This window comes from Giraffa tippelskirchi, chromosome 6, assembly GCF_054371585.1.
Source record: "Giraffa tippelskirchi isolate mGirTip1 chromosome 6, T2T-mGirTip1v1.2.pri, whole genome shotgun sequence".
Taxonomy (NCBI): domain Eukaryota; kingdom Metazoa; phylum Chordata; class Mammalia; order Artiodactyla; family Giraffidae; genus Giraffa; species Giraffa tippelskirchi.
Genome location: NC_137280.1, coordinates 40,572,722 through 40,592,575, shown reverse-complemented (window position 1 = coordinate 40,592,575; position 19,854 = coordinate 40,572,722). Strand labels below are relative to the sequence as shown.

Genomic DNA, 19,854 nt, shown 5'->3' with positions numbered 1-19,854 from the left:
TTAATGAGGACATTTGAGAGAACTTTTGTTTATGTAGGCTATCTATCAATACTTATCAAATTAGAAATTAAAATTGAGAAAAGTTTAAAATACAAGAGCATACAAGCCCTATATCCCATTAACTGTCAGAGTGATGGAGTTTTTACACATTGTGTAACCTCTGGAAAATACCATTGTACACTCAAGAGAGATTAAGAATGAAAAAGCAATGAACATCTTAGTATTACTATAAAAACAGCTTTGACTTGTAGACCCCCTGAGGGTGTCTTCAGGAAGCCCAGGGATTTTCAGACCATATTTTGTGAACTGTTGCCCCTGGTGGTCTGTGAACAAAATTCACGAGATTTACTATCTTAGAGGGGAAAAAAAAGTTACATCTTTGTTTTTCACTAATTTCCAAAAGAAATGGATCATTTCCTTCATTTCCAGTGTAGGCAGAATTCAAAGAAGTATCAGAAGTGCCTATGACTTTGTTCATATGTTCTCGTGACTGTGATGTGTTAATAGCATTATTGTTATTGCAGATGTCTTAAAATATCACTTATGCCCCTCACTACATTGAAATTATTGTAGTTATTAGGTCTGCTGCTAGATCTTGTTAATGTGTTAATAAAAGACACCCATATTACTGTTTTATCATTTAAATTTACTCTGATAACGTACTTTAATAATAATCAGTTTTCTTTGCAATCCTATGTATTTTATGCATTTAAGAACATTATTTTGAGAAGAGGTCAGTGGCAAACAAAAAGTTAAGAACTCTTCAGAATTTCAAGCACCTTAGAAAGCCTCCAGTCTGTTATTCTCATGGGAATGTCTGCTGTGCATTGTTGGGGGTACTGGTGACATTTTGAGATCCTGAAAGGTCGGTAAGGAAGTGTAATCTAGTTGGGCAAACCCACAGTTGATGAACAGTTTGCAGCTGACATGTGATCCTTGGTCATTCTAATGCAGACTTCAGAATTGGAGTTGCTAGCAGGGAATTAGACACTTGCCCACTGGTTTGAGGAGTAATCCATCTTCTTTTTTTCTTAGAGAGTCAGAAGTAGCTTATTGGCTTAAAAGTTTGTTCTTACTGGTCTGGCATGGTGAAATCTTGCCTGAAATGCTCTGCAACCAATTCTGAATTGTCAATGCTTGTGAATGAGTGTGGGATGCTCAAAAGGATTCTAAATTAAATAAATAACCCAAACTAAATAAGTGAAGAAGCAAAAAGAAATGTATAGAGTAGAGGCTGTTCTTTTCAACTGTTGGATTAATAAGCTTTTGGGCACTTTTTAGAGGCAGTTTGAGAGTTAGAAGTGGGAATTGGTTCTGCAGGAACTTAGCCCTGGCCTCTGGATCACGTGGTTTATCTTTATTTTTCTTGGATAGTCTCTGAAAAGTATACCCTTCGAAGTTGTTACAATGATGTAATACAACAGAGCACTGCATTAGGAGTTCATGACTTTGGTTCTTGTTCTGCCTCTAATTAGCTGTGGAGAATGTCTCAGCCTCTATATTTCAGTGTCATCATTAACTGCTCCAGAGCTTCTCCAGCTCAGATATCCCTATAGCTAGCAATTTGGGGACATATTCATTAACCCATTTATTAATTGAAATTTATTGAACACCTGCTATCAGCCAAACATTATATTAGGCAGCTGGGGATTCGACAAAGAAGAGTACATGATCCCTGCCTTTAGGAGTCTGTAGCCTAGAGTTTAACCAACAAATGAAGATTTATGTGAAACCCACTTTCCAGAGATAAAATACCAGAATTTCCTGGTGAATTCCCTGAAGACTAGCCTGACTAGCCATTCACATTCACATAGCATCAACAGGATCACTCTTTTTAAAAAAATTTTTTTTTCATTGGAGGATGATTGCTTTACACTCTTGTGTTGGTTTCTGCCATATACATCAACAGGATCACTCTTGGTATGTACTGGAACCTTGGAAGCTGTGGTGGTCCCTGATCATCCTTCCATAATGAGCCTTGATTCACTTAACCAACATTTACCAACGACCTAAAATGAGACCTCGCTTCAAATCCTGAGTTGGGAAGTTCCTCTGGAGAAGGGATAGGCTACCCACTCCAGTATTCTTGGGCTTCCCTGGTGGCTCAGACAGTAAAGACTCCACTTGCAATGCAGAAAACCTGGATTCGATCCCTGGGTTGGGAAGATTCCCTAGAGAAGGAAATGGCTACCCACTCTAGTACTCTAGTCTGGAAAATCCCCATGGACAGAGGAGCCTGGTGGGTTACAGTCCGTGGGGTCGCAAAGAGTTGGACATAACTGAGCGACGAAGCACACGTGAAATGTATGAGACAATATGCTGGACTCTGGATCATATATTCTTTGCCCTGAAGGAGTTCATGGGGCAAAAAGATACAATAACTAATTCAGGTGATAGGGCTATAATGGAGTTTGTACCAAGGATTTTTTGTGTACAGAGGAAGGCACACTTGATCTAGTCAGATGTTGGTAGTTGTGGGAGGTTGGAGAAGATTTCACAGAGGAGTTGGCATGAAAATCTAGACCTTGAGAATAGTGATTTGCGAGTTGGAGAAGTCTGATCATGGTTTGGAATCTGGTCTAGGACATCAGTTCAATTCAAATTTTGAATGTCAACGCTGGGAAAATATCATCCTTTACCTCCCTTTATATAATATTGAAAATGTTAATGATGAAGGGGCTGGTATTTTTGTGTTTTGCTTTTGGATGTAATGTCTCATTTGTAACTTTTTCTTCAATGTTTGTGTATGTGTTTGTATGTATATTTTAGAAAAAACACCCAGATTAATGCCCGATAAAGGAAGCATGTATTACCCACGGGTCCAGCATTATCGAGAACTACTTGACTCTTTGCCCATGGATGCCTATACACACGGCTGCATTTTACATCCTGAGCTAACTGTGGACTCCATGATCCCAGCTTATGCAACAACAAGGATTCGCAGTATGTAGAGATCTTAAAGACCTGCAATTCTACCTAACGTTTCTTTTCATTCATTTTTGAAACCTAGCACATCTCAGGAAGACCTGGGGGCGGGATTGTTGAGTTTGCTTCATGGACATGCATGTTATACATTGATCCATGTACCAGGCAGATGAATTTGTGCTTCACCTGTTCAGCTGGACATTTATTGTCTTTAGGATCTGATTTTCCAGCTCTTGGCCTTGAGAACCAAGCTTAGATAAAACTCGGAAGAGTGGCCTGTGGAAGAGTAACGAATGTAATGTGTTCGCAGGAACAGACAGACTAGGAATCAGGAAAGCTGGGGTCTGCTGGCAGTTATGGGCAATGGAGTTCACATTTCTGGTCCTTTAGTTTTGTTTCATTATGTGAGGGCTGTCTCATCATTACTCTGCCTCTAAATTCAGTGACTGGCGATTCACTGAGGTTGAGCTGTGACCACTAGCTCTCTCCTTCCTCCTGTCCTGAGGGTAGGGATGGGTCAGTGTATGGGATGAGGAGCAGGAGGTGTGCTCCATGGCCCAGGGGTGGGAAGGGAAGGGGCCGTGGTCAGACTGAGGAGTGACTAGGAACACTCATACTCAGATCTCCAATGCCACCAACCACGTTCTTTCCATGACATCATACCTCATTTTTAGGGTTCTCTACTTACGCTGTTTTCCTTTGTTTTTGATACCCTCCTCCTCGGTCCTCTCCCGTTCCCAGCCCTCCCTCCCTCCACCTTCCTCTTGTTCCGCCTCCTTCTCCTCATAAATACCCATCATATGATTTGAAGCAAGTATTCTGACCATAGTTCTATCATCCAGAATAAATATTTCTCTAAATAATGCTTTTTCCTTCCCTTCACAAAAAAAGTTTTATTACGGAAGACTTGAAAGGTACTGAAAACTAGAACAACTATTCTGCACTTAGCACTCACGGTGTGCTGGACTTTGCTCTAAGCACTTTCCAAGGTGCCTCTTATTTCATCCTCAACCTACCTGGCAGATCGTCTCATAGTTCCAATTTAAAGGTGGGGAAACTGAGGCACGGAGAGGGGGGAGTCTGGGGCAGAGAGAGGGCGTGACCTCACAGCGCTTATGCTCTTACCATCAAGTTTCCCTACTTCTCCTTGTTTCTTATATGGAAGGGAGGAAATAATTTTCTGTTTCAAAACTGATTTCATCATCAGGCCAAATTGGTAACACAGAATCTGAACTGAAAAAACTTGCTGAAGAAAACCCAGATTTACAAGAGGCGTACATTGCAAAACAGAAGCGACTTAAAGTAAGTAAACCAGGCTGTCCTCAATTGACATCTGCTATTTGTTTTAAATGGTCCACTTTTTGTAAAATATTGCTATTTCTTAGAATATCTTCTATTAAATATCACAAATCATCAGTGCACATGTTACCTTTGGCTCATGCTCTGCTTTTAGAAAGAATTTTTCTTTATTAGATTTGATATTCAGACCTAATGACAATTGCTTGAAGAGCAGATATTGCTCATGCTGGTTGCCAAGGCAAGTTGTAAAATGTAAAAGCAGGTTAATAAAATAGTCAGCTGGACCTCTGTTTATGACTTTTTTATACTAATAAAGCAATCAGAAATTTCTTTTTTTAAATACTGTATATCTTCTCCTCATACCTTTCGTTTTTTTCCTTTTTTACCTTTTGATCACCTTTACCTATTTCTCCTACCTCTTACCTCCTGCCTCTGGCAACCGCTAGTCTGTTCTCTGCATCTATGAGCTTAGTTATTTGTTTTTAGATTCCACAAATAAGAGAGATCATATGGTATTTGTCTTTCTCTGCCTGATTTATTTCACTTAGCATAATTCCCTCAAGGTTCATCTACATTGTTGCAAATGGCAAAATCTTTTATTCTTTTTTTATAGCTGGAAAATATTCCATTCCATATATACACATCACAATTTTTTAAAATCCACTCATCTGTTGATGAACACGTAAGTTGTTTTGTCTGTTGTAAATAATACTGCAAGGGACACAGGGGTGCAGGTATTTTCCGCATTAATTTTTTAAAATTTAAAATTTAAATTTTTTTAAAAAAGTTTTAATTGGAGGACAAACTTGATTCACAACAACGTGAATCAACCATAAGGTACACACATATCCCCTCCATCTTGAACCTTCCTCCCACCCCCCACCCCATTCCACCCTCTAGGTTGTGGAGCACTGGGTTGGGCTCCCTGGGTTACGCATTAGCTTCCCATTAGCTGTCTGGTTGACATATGACAACGTGTATGTCCTCTCTCAGTTCATCCCACCCTCTCCTCACCCGCTGTGTCCACAAGTCTGTTCTCTGTGTCTGTGTCTCTATTCCTGCCCTGGAAATAGGTTCATCGGGACCATTTTTCTAGAATCTAGATAGGTGCGTTATTAAGAATTTATGTTTTTGTTTTTCTTTGGCTAAATACCCAGGAGTAGAATTGCTGAATTGTATGTTAGTTCTATTTTTAATTTTTTGAGGAACCTCTACACTATTTTCCATTGTGGCTGTACCAGTTTACATTCCCACCAATAGAACACAAAGGTTCCCTTTTCTCCACATCCTTGTCAACACTTAAAAAGTTTTTGTCTTTTTGATAATAGCCATTCTAACAGAGGTGAGGTAGTATCTTACTGTGGTTTTGATTTATTTTCCCTGATGATTAAAAATGTTGAGCATCTTTTCATGTACCTGTTGGCCTTTGCATATCTTTGGGAAAATGTCTATCTAGATCTTCTGCCCATTTTTAAATTGAATTGTTTACTTGCTATTGAGTTATGTGTGTGTGCATGCATGCTCAGTCATGGCCGTCTCTTTGCAACCCCATGGATTGTAACCCACCAGGCTTCTCTGTCCATGGGATTTCCCAGGCAAGCATAATGGGGTGGGTTGCCATTTCCTACTCCAGGGGATCTTCCTAACCCAGGGATCGAACCTGGGTCTCCTGCATTACAGGCAGATTCTTTACCGACTAAGCCAACAGGGAAGTCATGCATCTCTGACCCCTCAGTTATTCATTTGTTGAAGACTGCTGAATTTCCATTCTTAAACTTCCCTTGTGGTCCAGTGGTTGACTTTGTGGTCCCAATGCAGGGGACATGGGTTCAATCCCTGGTCAGGGAATATCCCACGTGCCGCATGACATGGCCAACGAAACAAAGCAAAACAAAATCAACACAACCATCTCCAGGACTTCTCTGGCTCTCCAGTGACTGAGACTCCACACTGCCAATGTAGGGGATAGGTGCTCCATCCCTGGTTGGGGAACTAAGATTCCACATGCTGCTAGGTGTGGCCAAAAGATTTAAAAAAAAAAAAAAGAAAAGAAACTTAAAAAATTCTGTTCTTGAGTTGGGCATGAAAGGAATCTCTCTTTTTTTAAACGTTTTATTTTGTATTGGGGTAAAGCCGATTAACAAACAATGTTGTGATAGTTTCAGGTGAACAGCAGAGGGACTCAGCCATACATATGCATGCATCAATTCTCCCCTAAACTCCCCTCCCAGTGAAAGGAGTCTTTTTGTGCCCCTCACAGTCTTTGTCCTCTCTGATTGATCCTTCAGTCCCACAGGAGTTGCCAGTGGACAGTGGGTCTGGCCCCAGGGATAATTTCACAGCCAGGGCATTTTCCCTCAGGTTTGCTTTTGCTTTAGTTATTCTGTTTCTTCTCATTGTCTAGAATAAACAGACTCCCATTGTGTAAAAGTTTATATCTTCTCTGCTCTACACTGATTATTTTTACCGGCATAAATAACCTACTTATTTTTGTTAATTAGTCAAAGCTCCTTGACCATGACAATGTCAAATATTTGAAGAAAATTCTTGATGAATTGGAGAAAGTCCTGGATCAGGTTGAAACTGAGTTGCAAAGAAGAAATGAAGAAACCCCAGGTAGGTTCTCATTTGTGTTCTTTTTGTCTTTTTCTGTATACCAGAGGTATTTATGGGAACATTCTTAGATTTCACTCAAAACATTCTGTAATCTATTTTTAACTGTTAGTACTCACGGACAGTTTGAATTATGATAGCAACAATAATACTGAATTCAATAAAACCCAGGTGTCTAGTTGTAACTCTGCGTTTATATGAAATGCAGCCAGTGAAGAATTTTTTTGCACAACTTAAGTTATGGTTGGTAGATTCCTACCTGGCCTGTTTCACAGGTTTTAATTACAGTGGTTAGTTTGGGAGTGTTCCACTTGCTAGAACATTCCCTCTAGTTTTTTCCTTAGGTGGGGGAAAAATTGCAAATTGAAGTAAAGTATAACATGGGTGGGCTTCCCAGGTGGCGCTAGTGGTAAAGAAGCCACCTGCCAATACTGAACACATAAGAGACATGCGTTCAGTCCCTGGGTCAGGAAGATCCCTTGGGGGAGGAAATGGCAACCCACTCCAGTATTCTTGCCTGGAGAATCCCATGGACAGAGGAGCCTGGGGCAGGGAGAGGTGGGGGCTACACTCTATAGAGTTGTGAAGAGTCGGACACAACTGAAGTAACTTAGCATAACATGGGAGTCAGCCTGTGTGTATGTGCAGGCTGGCTGGTGAGCACCCGTCTTCTGCACCTGTGAACATGAGTTAATGATGAAGCCCAAGTGCAGACACATGGACTGTTTGCACTATTCTGACTGACCACGAAGTTGAAGACCGTGTTACCTGCAACTTGCTTCACAATAGGGATTTTCTTCTGTTTTAAATAAGTACCAATTAACAAAAGCAGCAACTACTGAGTGACATTTTAGACCCAACCTTGTAGATTTTCCTCAAGTACACGTGTCATTTTTTTTAACCCACAAGGAAATATCTGTTAACTCTGTTGGCTTGGAGACATGATAGACGGGCTTCGAGCTCAAGTAGCTCTAGTGGCACCTAAGGACCCAGGTGCCTGTCAGGTGTCAAGCAAGTGTCCCTTAGCTTTGGGATGGATTTTTTTTTTTTTGATGTGGACCATTTTTAAACTCTTTATTGAATTTGTTACAATATTGCTTCTGATTTATGTGATGATTTTTTTGGCTGAGAGGCATGTAGGATCATATATTCGCCACCAGGGATTGACCTTGCACTCCCTGCATTGGAAGGTGAGGTCCCGTAGCTTGGGATACATTTGCATGTCCCCCCACCTTTTTTTTTAAGGATAGAATTACTCGCTGAGTGTGATTGTCAAGAAAACATACCATAGCCTTCATCTTTTGCTATACTCACCCTTGCCTGCAACACTAAGAGTAGCCATGCCAACCAGAGTCTGTCTGTACAGTGTGTGCATGTGTGCTGAGTAACTCAGTCACGTCTGACTCTGTGTGACCCTATGAACTGTAGCCCACCAGCCTCCTTGTCCATGGGATCCTCCAGGCAAGAATACTGGAGTGGGTGGCTATCCCCTCCTCCAGGGGATCTTCCCAATCCAGGGACTGAACCCATGTCTCTTATGTCTCCTGCATGAGGAGGCGGGTTCTTTCCCACTAGCACCATGTGGAAAGCCCTGTCGGTACAGCGCTTGCCCTTAACCCACCGTGTCCCTTTCTCTAATTAGAAGAAGGCCGCCAGCCGTGGCTCTGCGGGGAATCCTTCACCCTGGCGGACGTATCGCTTGCTGTTACACTGCATCGACTCAAGTTCCTGGGGTTTGCGAGGAGAAACTGGGGAAATGGAAAGCGACCCAACTTGGAAACCTACTACGAGCGTGTCTTGAAGAGGAAAACATTTAACAAGGTTTTGGGACATGTCAACAATATACTGATCTCTGCGGTGCTGCCAACTGCATTCCGAGTGGCCAAGAAAAGGGCCCCAAAGGTTCTTGGCACCACCCTTGTGGTTGGTTTGCTTGCAGGAATGGGATATTTTGCTTTTATGCTTTTCAGAAAGAGACTTGGCAGCATGATATTAGCGCTTAGACCCAGACCAAATTACTTCTAGGTGGGTGGGATCTAGTGGTGGCCATTCATCCAGACTCAGCTAGACCCTTCTCCACTCTTCCAGGTCCAGGGAAGAATGACCCTGGGCAACTAGTAAAAAGCATAATTGACTTTACTCTTTGGCTAGCTTATGTGAGAAAAGGAGGTAATAAAGATGTTTTTGTGCCCTGGTAACTCTGACAGGACTTATTTGCAAACCAGAACTAATTCATCCTTAAAACATGCACAAAGTCAAGATAGGTGAATACCGACAGGTAGAGGAGAGACCTTTAACTCAAAATTCCAGTTCAAGTTCTGGGTTATTTTGGGGGAGAACATTATTATTATGAGCAGACAGTAATGATAACCTATAATTGCCTGTAACTCTTCATCTGAGACTATCTGGGTGTGTTGAGTGGTGAATAGTTAGCAGTATTTTCTCCTAGCATTAAGAAATTACCTTTGTTACTCAACACAGGGGTTCAGACAGCAGAAGGGCACAGCAGTGCTTCATACTCTCACTGTTAGCTTTAGGCTGATATAAGGGAGGCAAAGGGACAAAGGAGGGGGAGAAGGGAGGATGAAGTCTATGTAATGATGGCAATGGAATGCAACCTCCATGTGCCTCCAATGCCATTCATGGCTGCCTGTCCCCTTAGTAAACATTACATTTGACTACTTGTAGCTACAGCCCATGCATCCTCGTGTAACTGAGGACCTTGGAAAAAGAGGACTAGAGAGTCACTGGGGGGAGTTGGCTGGAGAAAACCCTGGGCTTTACACTTAAAGCACCTCACCTTAGTGTTACTTTTAAATGCACATAAATCACAGTCATTACTTTAATAAAATTAACTGCTTATCTATTTGGGCAAGAGATGCCTACTGGAACATGTCTTGACTAACATTTACATGAAAATCTTAAATGACATTAAAATTTCTTCTTGGTTTCCCAATTTGAAGGTACCTATGAGATGTCACTTCCATGGACTGTTGGAAACAGTCACTGGAAGCCTTGGCCTCTGCAGCCCTTTTGTGTACACAAGTGGCATTAGGTGAATGTCGCAGGTAGTCACTGACATAGCATGTGGCTGGGGAGGCAATAGTTTGATGATCTGGGAGTGATAAATAGGCTCATTCTTCATTTGGAGGGGCTGGTGGTATGTTAACACAAAAACTGTTGTCTAAGCTTTGCAGAAAGTCTAGTCTTGGTCCTTGGCAATGAAATACAGGGAGATGAAATAAGTAAATAGATAGTGATTCCACCTACATTCATTCATGTATGTCTTGGTACTGTGGGGGGTGCCTCAGTCCATCTGGAAGGGATAATTCCAGTATGTCCCGTGAACAACAATGGAGTTTGTGCTCAGGAAAAATCTTTCCTGGTGACGGGAAGGTGGAGTTTCTCTGGAGTTGGCCAGAAAGACATGGGGAGCAGTGTTGGGTCTGACGGGAGGTATGTGTAAACAGAGCTAAGGTTCCAGCAAGCAGCAAAAGCTTGCTTGGACTGCCCCAGATCAACTGTGCAAATGGCTAAAGAATGTACCGACTTTTTCACTAATAGGAAACAGTCCTACTTACTAAACAATGACTTTGATGGTAAAGTGATTCTATAATTCATGAATCAGTTGTTTCAGAAAATCTTGATGAACTGGATACTCCCTATGGACAAAAAATTAATAAAATGTCTGGTGTAAACTCCATCCAACAAGAATTAACAGACTGGCAGCTTTTACAATGTCTTGATTTTGAGCCTTAGTGCACTGTTGTATAGAGTGTTTAAATTTGTTGCTGGGACATTCCAATCCATGTATTCATAAAAGAGCCACAAAGCTGATCATTCAGTAGTTCAGAGTGTTTCAGAGTTCTTTATGTCATTCTACAAAAAGCAAGAACTCAGACATATAGAAATCAAAACTGGATTTTTATAAAAATCTACAAAGGCGAAGGGTTGTTGATTAAAGATTTTAAGGTCAATGCTGGCTTTTCCTTACAATTTATATTGTTACTGATCAATAGAAAAGTTAATGAAAGTATTTGTGATTTTCAGATTCAGTTTCATTGGAAATAGGCTTCTGTCACATTTAAAGGGGATGCATTTGTGGCCATTTCTTCATGGATACCCTTAAGTTTATACTTTTAAGATATTTGTTTGGGAGTATAATGACCACTAGATGTCGCTGTTCGCCCAGTAGTTTGAGATTGGGCTTTCTCTAGGTTCAGCAAGCCTTCTGAATGTTTCAAGGGAAGATAAACATTAATGACCTTAGTTTCTGAGATGAGGGCATCTTCATCAGATCATTCATCTGTAAAAGAGCTTGAAGCACATGTAGTATTGATCTGTAATGCTTGGAAGGGATAACTGTATCACACAATGTCAAGCTAAAGAACTGAACATATCCTATTAGCAAAATAGGCACTTTTACGTATTTTGTCTTTCATGATCATTGGTAGACCGGCCAGTGTGCTCAATTTAATTTCCAAAATTTGTATAAATACAACAATTAGAAAAATGCCTGAGGTACTACATTTATGTTGGTTATTTATGTCTTAACACAAATACTATTTTATTGTTATTGCTGTTATATGCCTTTTGGATCCACTTTCATTAATTGCAGATAGTTGTAAATTGCTTGCTTGATTTTTAGTAATTATTGATATTGACACCAGAGCTGTAGATTTTTTGGTGTTGTTGAATGTAATAGAGATCAAGATACTATTCTGCCTGTAAGATCAATAAAATTAATTGGAAAATAAACATGTATACTGAGAGTACTAATTTTGTAATCTTTTTAAGAAATTGGATTGTGTTTTCCATTTAATGTCAAAGCAAAATGTCATAATTAGAGTAAAGTAAGCAAAGTAAACAGAGGTCAGTTATTCAAAATATTTAGCTATAGGATGTTACATTTTATTTGTAACATAAAAATTACTGACTTGATTTACTTAAATATAGATAATTTTCTGGCTAAAATGAATTGTGGCTTAAAGAATAACATATTTGATACTGATTATTAAAGGAATTTTTACAGACAGCCACCTGACAAGGTATGAAGCATGAAAATGAAAACACAATATATTTTTTTTCAAAACAGTTTTGTTACATGTTTGTGTGTGTGTTCAGTTGCTTAGTCATGTCCTATTCTTCACTACCCTGTGGACTACAGCCCACCAGGCTCCTCTGTCCATGGAATTTTCCAGGCAAGAATACTGGAATGGGTTGCCATTTCCTTTTCTAGGGAGTCTTCCTGACCTGTGGATCAAACCTGCATCTCTTGTGTCTCCTGCACTGGCAGGTGAAGTCTTTACACCTGGGAAGTCACATGTTTACTGTCTTTCAAATATAACTCTTTTTATGATATTTATGTATTCCTTTTATTGAATCAGGGATTATGAATAATTCAAATTACTATCCATATTTCTAATCTTGGTGAGCTTAGCCATTTTTCTAATCATTAAATAGAAGTTGAGTGCTACTTTTGTTTTACATTGAACAAAGCCAACTGAATAAGAATCGAATTGACCTCATTTTCCCCAAGTTTGCAAACAAAACAAAAGGCAGCAATCTTGAATGCCATGGAATGTCAGATGCATATACCACTCTATAGTCTGCTCAGAAAAGAAAAAACACTATAAGGGCAGGAAAATCAAATTAATACAATGAATAAATTAGTATTTAGACATAATCTTCATCTTGTTTGTGCTAAATATTTGGCCTGTTTATACTGTTGTTTTCTACTTAGTTGTACCAGAATGTCATGATTTTCTAATTTTCCAGAACACCAGTGATTTGCTAAGTAGGATGTGTGCGTGCATATCTGCATGCTAAGTCACTTCAGTCATGTCTGACTCTTTGCGACCCTGTGGAGTGTAACCTGCCAGGCTCCTCTGTCTATAGGATTCTCCAGGCAAGAATACTGCAGTGGGTTGCTAAGTAGGATAGTAGATTCCAAATCAAGTGACGAAGTATAATTTCTAAGAGGGGATAATAGTTTTGTTTTAAATTGTGTATTACATTATGAAAATAGAGGGAGAGAGGAGAACTCATGTTATGGGTTAGAAAGGCAGTACACTGCTGAAAACAGTATACGCTATTACTTGTGCCTGAGTTGAGCCCTCAATTTTGTTTTGGAAGATTGACATATGTGTCAGGAGGCCATGGGGTACAGCAGGCTATGAGGTACAAGGCAACACCACCATGTAGAGTTTGAGACATCTCATGCTTACCATGGGCCTTAATATACTCTGATTCAAGTAGGATGGCATAGCTTATCCATGGTACCTTGTCATAAAACTCCTTTGGGAAGGACAGACTTTTTTTTGTCTTAAGCCTTTACTTTGAAAAGTGAAAGTGAAAGTAGCTCAGTCGTGTCCCACTCTTTGCAACCCCGTGGACTATGCAGTCTATGGAATTCTCCAGGCCAGAATACTGGAGTGGGTAGCCTTTTCCTTCTCCAGGGGATCTTCCCAATGAAGGGATTGAACCCACATTCTCTGCATTGTAGGTGGATTCTTTACCAGCTGAGCCACAAGGGAAGCCTAGGAATACTGGAGTGGGTAATCTATCCCTTCTCCAGCAGATCTTCCCAACTCAGGACTCGAACCAAGGTCTCCTGCATTGCAGGCAGATTCTTTTACCAATTAAGCTATCGGGGAAGCCCAAAGCCTTTACTTTATTCATTGTTTATATATTGACTACTGAATTACAATGTACTGTCTTTGAATTCCCTTCCTAAGAGAAACCAATAATATGGGTAAAAATATAGAGATGTTAATGCAATGTAGTTCAAAGGGTCAGGTAATTTTTCAGGCATATGGGCAGCATGTATAAGTCTTTGTATTATGAGATTAAGCTGTCCTTTGAATATAAGTTTCTGATATTCAATAAAGTCACACAAACACATCATCAAATATGCATACTATTAAAAATATAATGAAGATATAATTTCAGAAAATCTGTATTTATTAAGTTCAATGCTCGAAAGAAAGTAAAGGTTTGCATTTAGAAAATTAAATGAACTAAAATTTACCAGCACTAAAAGCAGACATAGCTATGTTGTAGAAATAGTCATAAATTCTTCTCATTTCTCCACTCATTTCCTTTCAGTCTTCCCTTCAAAAATAGCATCTGCAGAGCATGACTGTTAACATAGCTTACCAGAGGGTAACCTACCAGAGATATTAGATGTCAAGTAGTGAATAAAGTCACTGGAGGTCCATTCCAGGCAGGGTGGAGGGTCTCCTGAACAACTCGTTAACCACCCAGGGAGACCATGCCCTAGTGAAAGCCCTGAGGTAGACCTGGGCTTTTCAGTCTTGGCACTGTTGATGTTGGAGGATGGATCATTCTTGTGTAGACCTGTTTCATGTGTTGTAGGCTGTTTAGCACTATCCCTGACCTCTATCCATTAAATGCCGGTAACTCCCCTTTGCTTCCCTGCTGTGTCAACCAAAACTGTCTTCAGATATTTCCATGTGTCATCTGGGGGAAAAGTCACCTCCTGACAAAGACCGCTGCTCTATACCCACCCTGTGTGCGCGTGTGCTAAATCTCTTCAGTCATGTCTCTTTGCAACCCTGTGGACCATAGCCCCCTAGGCTCTTCTGTCCATGGGATTCTCCAAGCAAGACTACTGGAGTGGGTTTCCCTGCCCTCCTCCAGGGGATCTTCTTGACCCAGGGATCAAACCCACAGCTCCTGCGGCTCCTGCATTGCAGGCAGCTTCTTTCCCGCTGAGCCACTGGGGAAGCCCCACACCCACCCTGACAAAGTCCAAAACCAAGCCTTGACAAGACCTGCAGGGAGACAGATTTTAGAGATTGAGTCCTGTCAAGTTAGAAGTGCTTGGGCAACATCATGGGTTTCCACTTATCCACTATAACAGGAGTCCCTAACCCCTGGGCCAAGGACTGGTACTGATCTGTGGCCTGTTATCAACTGGGCCGCAAAGCAGGAGATGAGGGGCTGGTGAGCAAGCCAAGTGAAGCTTCCTCTCTCTATAGAGCTGCTCCCTATTGCTTGCATTACTGCCTGAGCTCCGCCTCTTGGCAGATCAGCAGTGGCATTAGATTCTCATGGGAGCACGACCCCTACTGTGAACTGCACATGGGAGGGACCCAGGTCACGTGCTCCTTATGAGAATCACCCTAAAACCATCCCTACTCTCCCACCTGCGCCCTGTCCATGGAAGAGTTGTCTTCCGTGAAACTGGATCCTGGTGCCTAAAAGGTTGGGGACTGCTGCCCTATAACAAAGCATTAAACTGAACCTATACAATATAAAGGTTATTAGCCAGTAAATGAACTGTCTACTAGAACAAGTCAAAGTCCTTTAAAGGAAACATAACAGAAAAGATCCAGAGTCTATAATGTATCACTAACAACGTCCAGTGCACAGAAAAAAAAAAAAAATTACCAGACATGCAAAAATCAGGAAAATAAGACTTATATAGTCAATCAAAAAAAAGTAATTATAAATAGAAACAGAATATGATGTGACTCAAATGTTAGATTTGGCAAAGATTTGAAAGCAGCTAAAGACCAATAAATGTTTAATTCTTTTAATGGAATTAAAGGAGAATGATGGCTCAGTGGTAAAGAATCTGCCTGTAATGCAGGAGATGCAAGTTTGATCCCTGGATTGGGAAGATCCCCTGGAGGATGGCATGGCAACCCACTCCAGTATTCTTGCCTGGAGAATCCCATGGAATGAGGATTTTGGTGGGCTGTAGTCCATAGGGTCTCAAAGAACTGGACACAACTGAAGTGACTGAGCACACACATACACAGTCTGAGTCAATAGGTAAGCAATCGCAGTGAAGAAATAAAAAACATAAAAAGGACCAAATGGAAACTCTAAAATAGAAAAGTGCGGTAACTGAAGTGAAAAAATTCACTGGATAAACTTCAGAAGCAAATAGGAGATTGTAAAGGAAAGACAAAGGAACAGAATTTCAGGGACAGATGGATAATATCAGCTGGTCTAATATGTGTGTTATTCGAGTCCTAGAAAGAGAAGGAGGTAAGGATGAGGCAGGAAAAATACATAATTAAAATAATGCCAAATTTCCCCAAATTTGATGGAAAACATTGACAAATCTAAGAAAACTGAACACCGTGGAAGATAAATACTAAGAAACCTGCAGCCAGACACATCACAGTGGCCTGCTGAAAACTAAATGTAAAAATAAAATCTTAAAAGCAGTCAGAGGGGAAAAAGGATGCATAGTATACAAGTGAACAACAATAAGAATGTCTGCCTAGTTTTTATCAGAAACTCTGGAAGTCAGAAGAGAGTAGAAATGTCCTTAAAGTGCAGATGGGGAGAAAATCTTTGGAATTCTATACCCAGAGAAAAATCTCTTAAAAATTGAGTGAAATAAAGACACTTTCAGATAAATGGAAGCTGAGGGAATTGGACCTAGCAGACCTGCAAGATAAAAAGATTTTAAAGGCATTCTTGAGACTGATGAGGGAATGACATCAGAATGAAAATCTAAATCTACACAAAGGAGGAAATATATGTGCCAGAAGCAGTGATAAATGGGTGATATAAAAGATCATTTTTATCACTTCCTAATTTCCTTAAGAGGTAACATCCAAAAATGACAACATCCTAAGGTGGATTTTACAGTATAGGTAGAAGTAAATATATGACAAAAAAGCAAAAAAATTGGGAGTGATGGATAAATGGAATTATATCATTGTAAGGCTATTAGATTTGTGGAGTGTGAAGTATGAAGTGTGAAGAGGGATGTTTCAAGTGTCAAGGAACAAGTGAGAAGTGTGAAGAAGGAAGTGCTGTCAAGTGTAATGGGTGAAATTGTACAATTTTGACTCTAACCAGACTCTATTAGAATGCATTGTTAGCCCTGAAAGAATACTAAAAATTCGTAACAAGGGCTAAGAAGCCAATAGAAGGAATAGAAACAAAATATCAATGACATGAGAAGCAAAGTGAAAAAACAAAAGAGAGAAATAGAAAATAAATAGCAAGGTGGTAGACTTAAACACTAGAGCAGGAAATGGCAACTCACTTCAGTATTCTTGCCTGGGAAATCCTATGGGCAGAGGGTCCTGGTGGGCTGCAGTCCATAGTGTCACAAAAGAATCAGACACAACTGAGTGAGCACAGCACAGCACAAACTTAAATGTACTATAGCAATAATTATATTAAATGTAAATGTAGTGTACATTACATTAAATGTAATTTCCACTGAAGGTCAAAGACTGTCAGATTAGATAAGAATGAAAGACACAAGTATATGCATCTATTAAATATACATTTTACATTTAAAGATATATATAACTTGAACATAAAAACACAAAAAGCAATATGCCAACCAAATGGCATAAGAAAGGTGGTACAGCTATGTTAATTTTAGAAAGAGTAGACTTTAAGACAAAGTATTTTACAAGAGATAAAAGAGACATTTACAAATCAAAAGAGGACCAATTCATTCGGAAGACATAATCATAGATGTATACATCTACTTACAAAACTTCAAAATTCATGAAGCAAAAATTTGGCAGAACAAATGGAAAATCATGGGAGTGTGGAACACCACTTTCTCAGTGATTAGTAAACAAGTAGACAAAATTAGTTAGATATAGAAGATCTGAGCACACTATCTTGAGGTAATTGACATTTACAAAACAGTTTACTCAACTGTGGAATAAACATTCAAGTGCATGTGGAAAGTTCATCAAAGTAGACATACACTAGATCAAAAAAGAAATCTCAATGCATTTCCAAAGATTTGTGTATTACAGATTGTATTCTGTGATCATAATAGAATTGTATCAGAAATCAATAACTAAAATATTTAGAAAATGTCCAAACATATGGTCATTAAGTAGTACATGTCTAAATAACCCATGTCTCAAAGATGAAATCACATGAGAATAATAAAATATTTTGAGTTGAATGATAGTAAAAATAAAACACATCAAAATTTGTGGGATACAGGAAATGTAGTGCTTACAGGGAAATTTACAGCTTTAAAAGTTTACAATGGAAGAGAGGAAAAATTTAAAAAATTGACATAAGTTTCCATTTTAAGGGGTAAAGAAAGAGTAAATTAAACCTAAAATAAGTAGAAGGAAAAAATAATCAAGTCAGTACAGAAGTCTATGATTTATAAACAGAAAAACTTATACAGCTCAAATGTCATTCTTTGAAAGATTAATAAAATCAGTAAGCCCCAACAGGACAAACCAAGAAATAGATAAATAAAATTACCAATATTACAAATAAAATAAGAAATACTATTACAAACCTTAATGATTTTAATAGGAAAATAAAAGATTAGGAACAAATAGTGCCAACAGATTTGGCAAGTAGATGAAATAAATAAGCTTTTTGAAAAGCAAATCTTTTAAAAAGTGACTCAAGAAGAAGTGGACAACTGGAATAGCCATATAACTATTTAATACATTGAATTAAAACAGTAATCAAAGAACTTTTCACAAAACTCAAGGCTAGATAGTTTCACTGTTAAATTACATAATGCACAAAATAAGAAATAATAACAATAATGTATAAACTCTCCTTCAAGATGTAGAGAGAGGAATGCTTCCCAAGTCATTTTACATGATCAGTATAATCCTGATACCAAGATCAGACAAAGGTTTATAAGAGAAGAGACCAGAGACTGTAACTGACAGACTGTCATTCTCCATTCCCTGGTCAGATTCATATATTGAAACCTTATACCCCTGATGTGGCAGTACTAGGAGGTGGCCTTTGGGAGGTAATTAGGAATAGATGATGTCAGCAAAGGGGTCAGAGTTTGCATAATGTCTGCTTTCCACCACATGAGGATACAATGAGAAGCTGGCACTCTGCAAATGTAAGAGGGCTCTCGCCAGAACTCAACCATCTGACATCTTGACCTTGAACTTTCAGCCTCCAGAAATGTGAGAAGTAAATTTCTGTTGTATACAAGCCACTAGTCTATGGTCTTGTACAGCAGCCTGAATTGAAAAAGAGACAAGTATCCCTTATGGACACAGATTCAAAAATCCTCAACCAAGTATTAGCAAATAAACCCATGATATACACAAAAGGATACATCTACATTATGGCCAAGTAGGATTTCAGGAATGCAAGCTTGTTTTAATGTTTGAAAATTACCCAACATAGCTAACCGCATTAACTGAATAAAGATGAAACATTATATGGTCATCTCAGCAAATATGGAAAAAGATTTTGGTAAGATTCAATACATATTCAAGATAAAAACATTCAGCCTAGTAGAAAGAGAAGGAAACTTTCTCAACCTGAAAAAGGCATCTACAAAGAATCCAAGTTAATATCATTTACTGGCCACAGGACAGGAAAATGTCAGTTTTCATTCTAATCCCAAAGAAAGGCAATGCCAAAGAATGCTCAAACCACCACACAATTGCACTCATCTCACACACTAGCAAAGTAATGCTCAAAATTCTCCAAGCCAGGCTTTAGCAATATGTGAACCGTGAACTTCCAGATGTTCAAGCTGGTTTTAGAAAAGGCAGAGGAACCAGAGATCAAATCGCCAACATCCGCTGGATCATCGAAAAAGCAAGAGTTCCAGAAAAACATCTATTTCTGCTTTATTGACTATGCCAAAGCCTTTGACTGTGTGGATCACAATAAACTGTGGAAAATTCTTCAAGAGATGGGAATACCAGACCACCTGACCTGCCTCTTGAGAAATCTGTATGCAGGTCAGGAAGCAACAGTTAGAACTGAACATGGAACAACAGACTGGTTCCAAATAGGAAAAGGAGTACGTCAAGGCTGTATATTGTCACCCTGCTTATTTAACTTAAATGCAGAGTACATCATGAGAAACGCTGGGCTGGAAGAAGCACAAGCTGGAATCAAGATTACTGGCAGAAATATCAATAACCTCAGATATACAGATGACACCACCCTTATGGCAGAAAGTGAATAAGAACTAAAAAGCCTCTTGATGAAAGTGAGAGAGGAGGGTGAAAACGTTGGCTTAAAGCTCAACATTCAGAAAACTAA

The 19,854-nt window shown here is 39.4% G+C and overlaps 2 protein-coding genes across 16 annotated transcripts in view; one reads left to right on the top strand and one right to left on the bottom strand.

Moving 5' to 3' along the window:
• Nucleotides 1-11,595, top strand: part of GDAP1 (ganglioside induced differentiation associated protein 1) — a 48,541-nt gene extending 36,946 nt beyond the window's left edge. For 7 of the 15 annotated variants that reach the window (XM_081501568.1, XM_081501569.1, XM_081501570.1 and 4 more), the window contains 4 exons: nucleotides 2,770-2,943; nucleotides 4,133-4,227; nucleotides 6,726-6,840; nucleotides 8,480-11,595. In XM_081501568.1, the coding sequence (XP_081357694.1) occupies nucleotides 2,787-2,943; nucleotides 4,133-4,227; nucleotides 6,726-6,840; nucleotides 8,480-8,862 (750 nt within the window). In that variant the 5' untranslated portion in view covers nucleotides 2,770-2,786 and the 3' untranslated portion in view covers nucleotides 8,863-11,595. Of the gene's footprint in view, nucleotides 1-2,769; nucleotides 2,944-4,132; nucleotides 4,228-4,837; nucleotides 4,907-6,725; nucleotides 6,855-8,479 lie in introns of all 15 variants that reach the window. The other 8 variants (XM_081501560.1, XM_081501556.1, XM_081501561.1 and 5 more) reach the window with 6 other exon arrangements.
• JPH1 (junctophilin 1) overlaps nucleotides 1-19,854 on the bottom strand; it is a 620,000-nt gene that overhangs the window by 125,016 nt on the left and 475,130 nt on the right. The window lies entirely within an intron of this gene.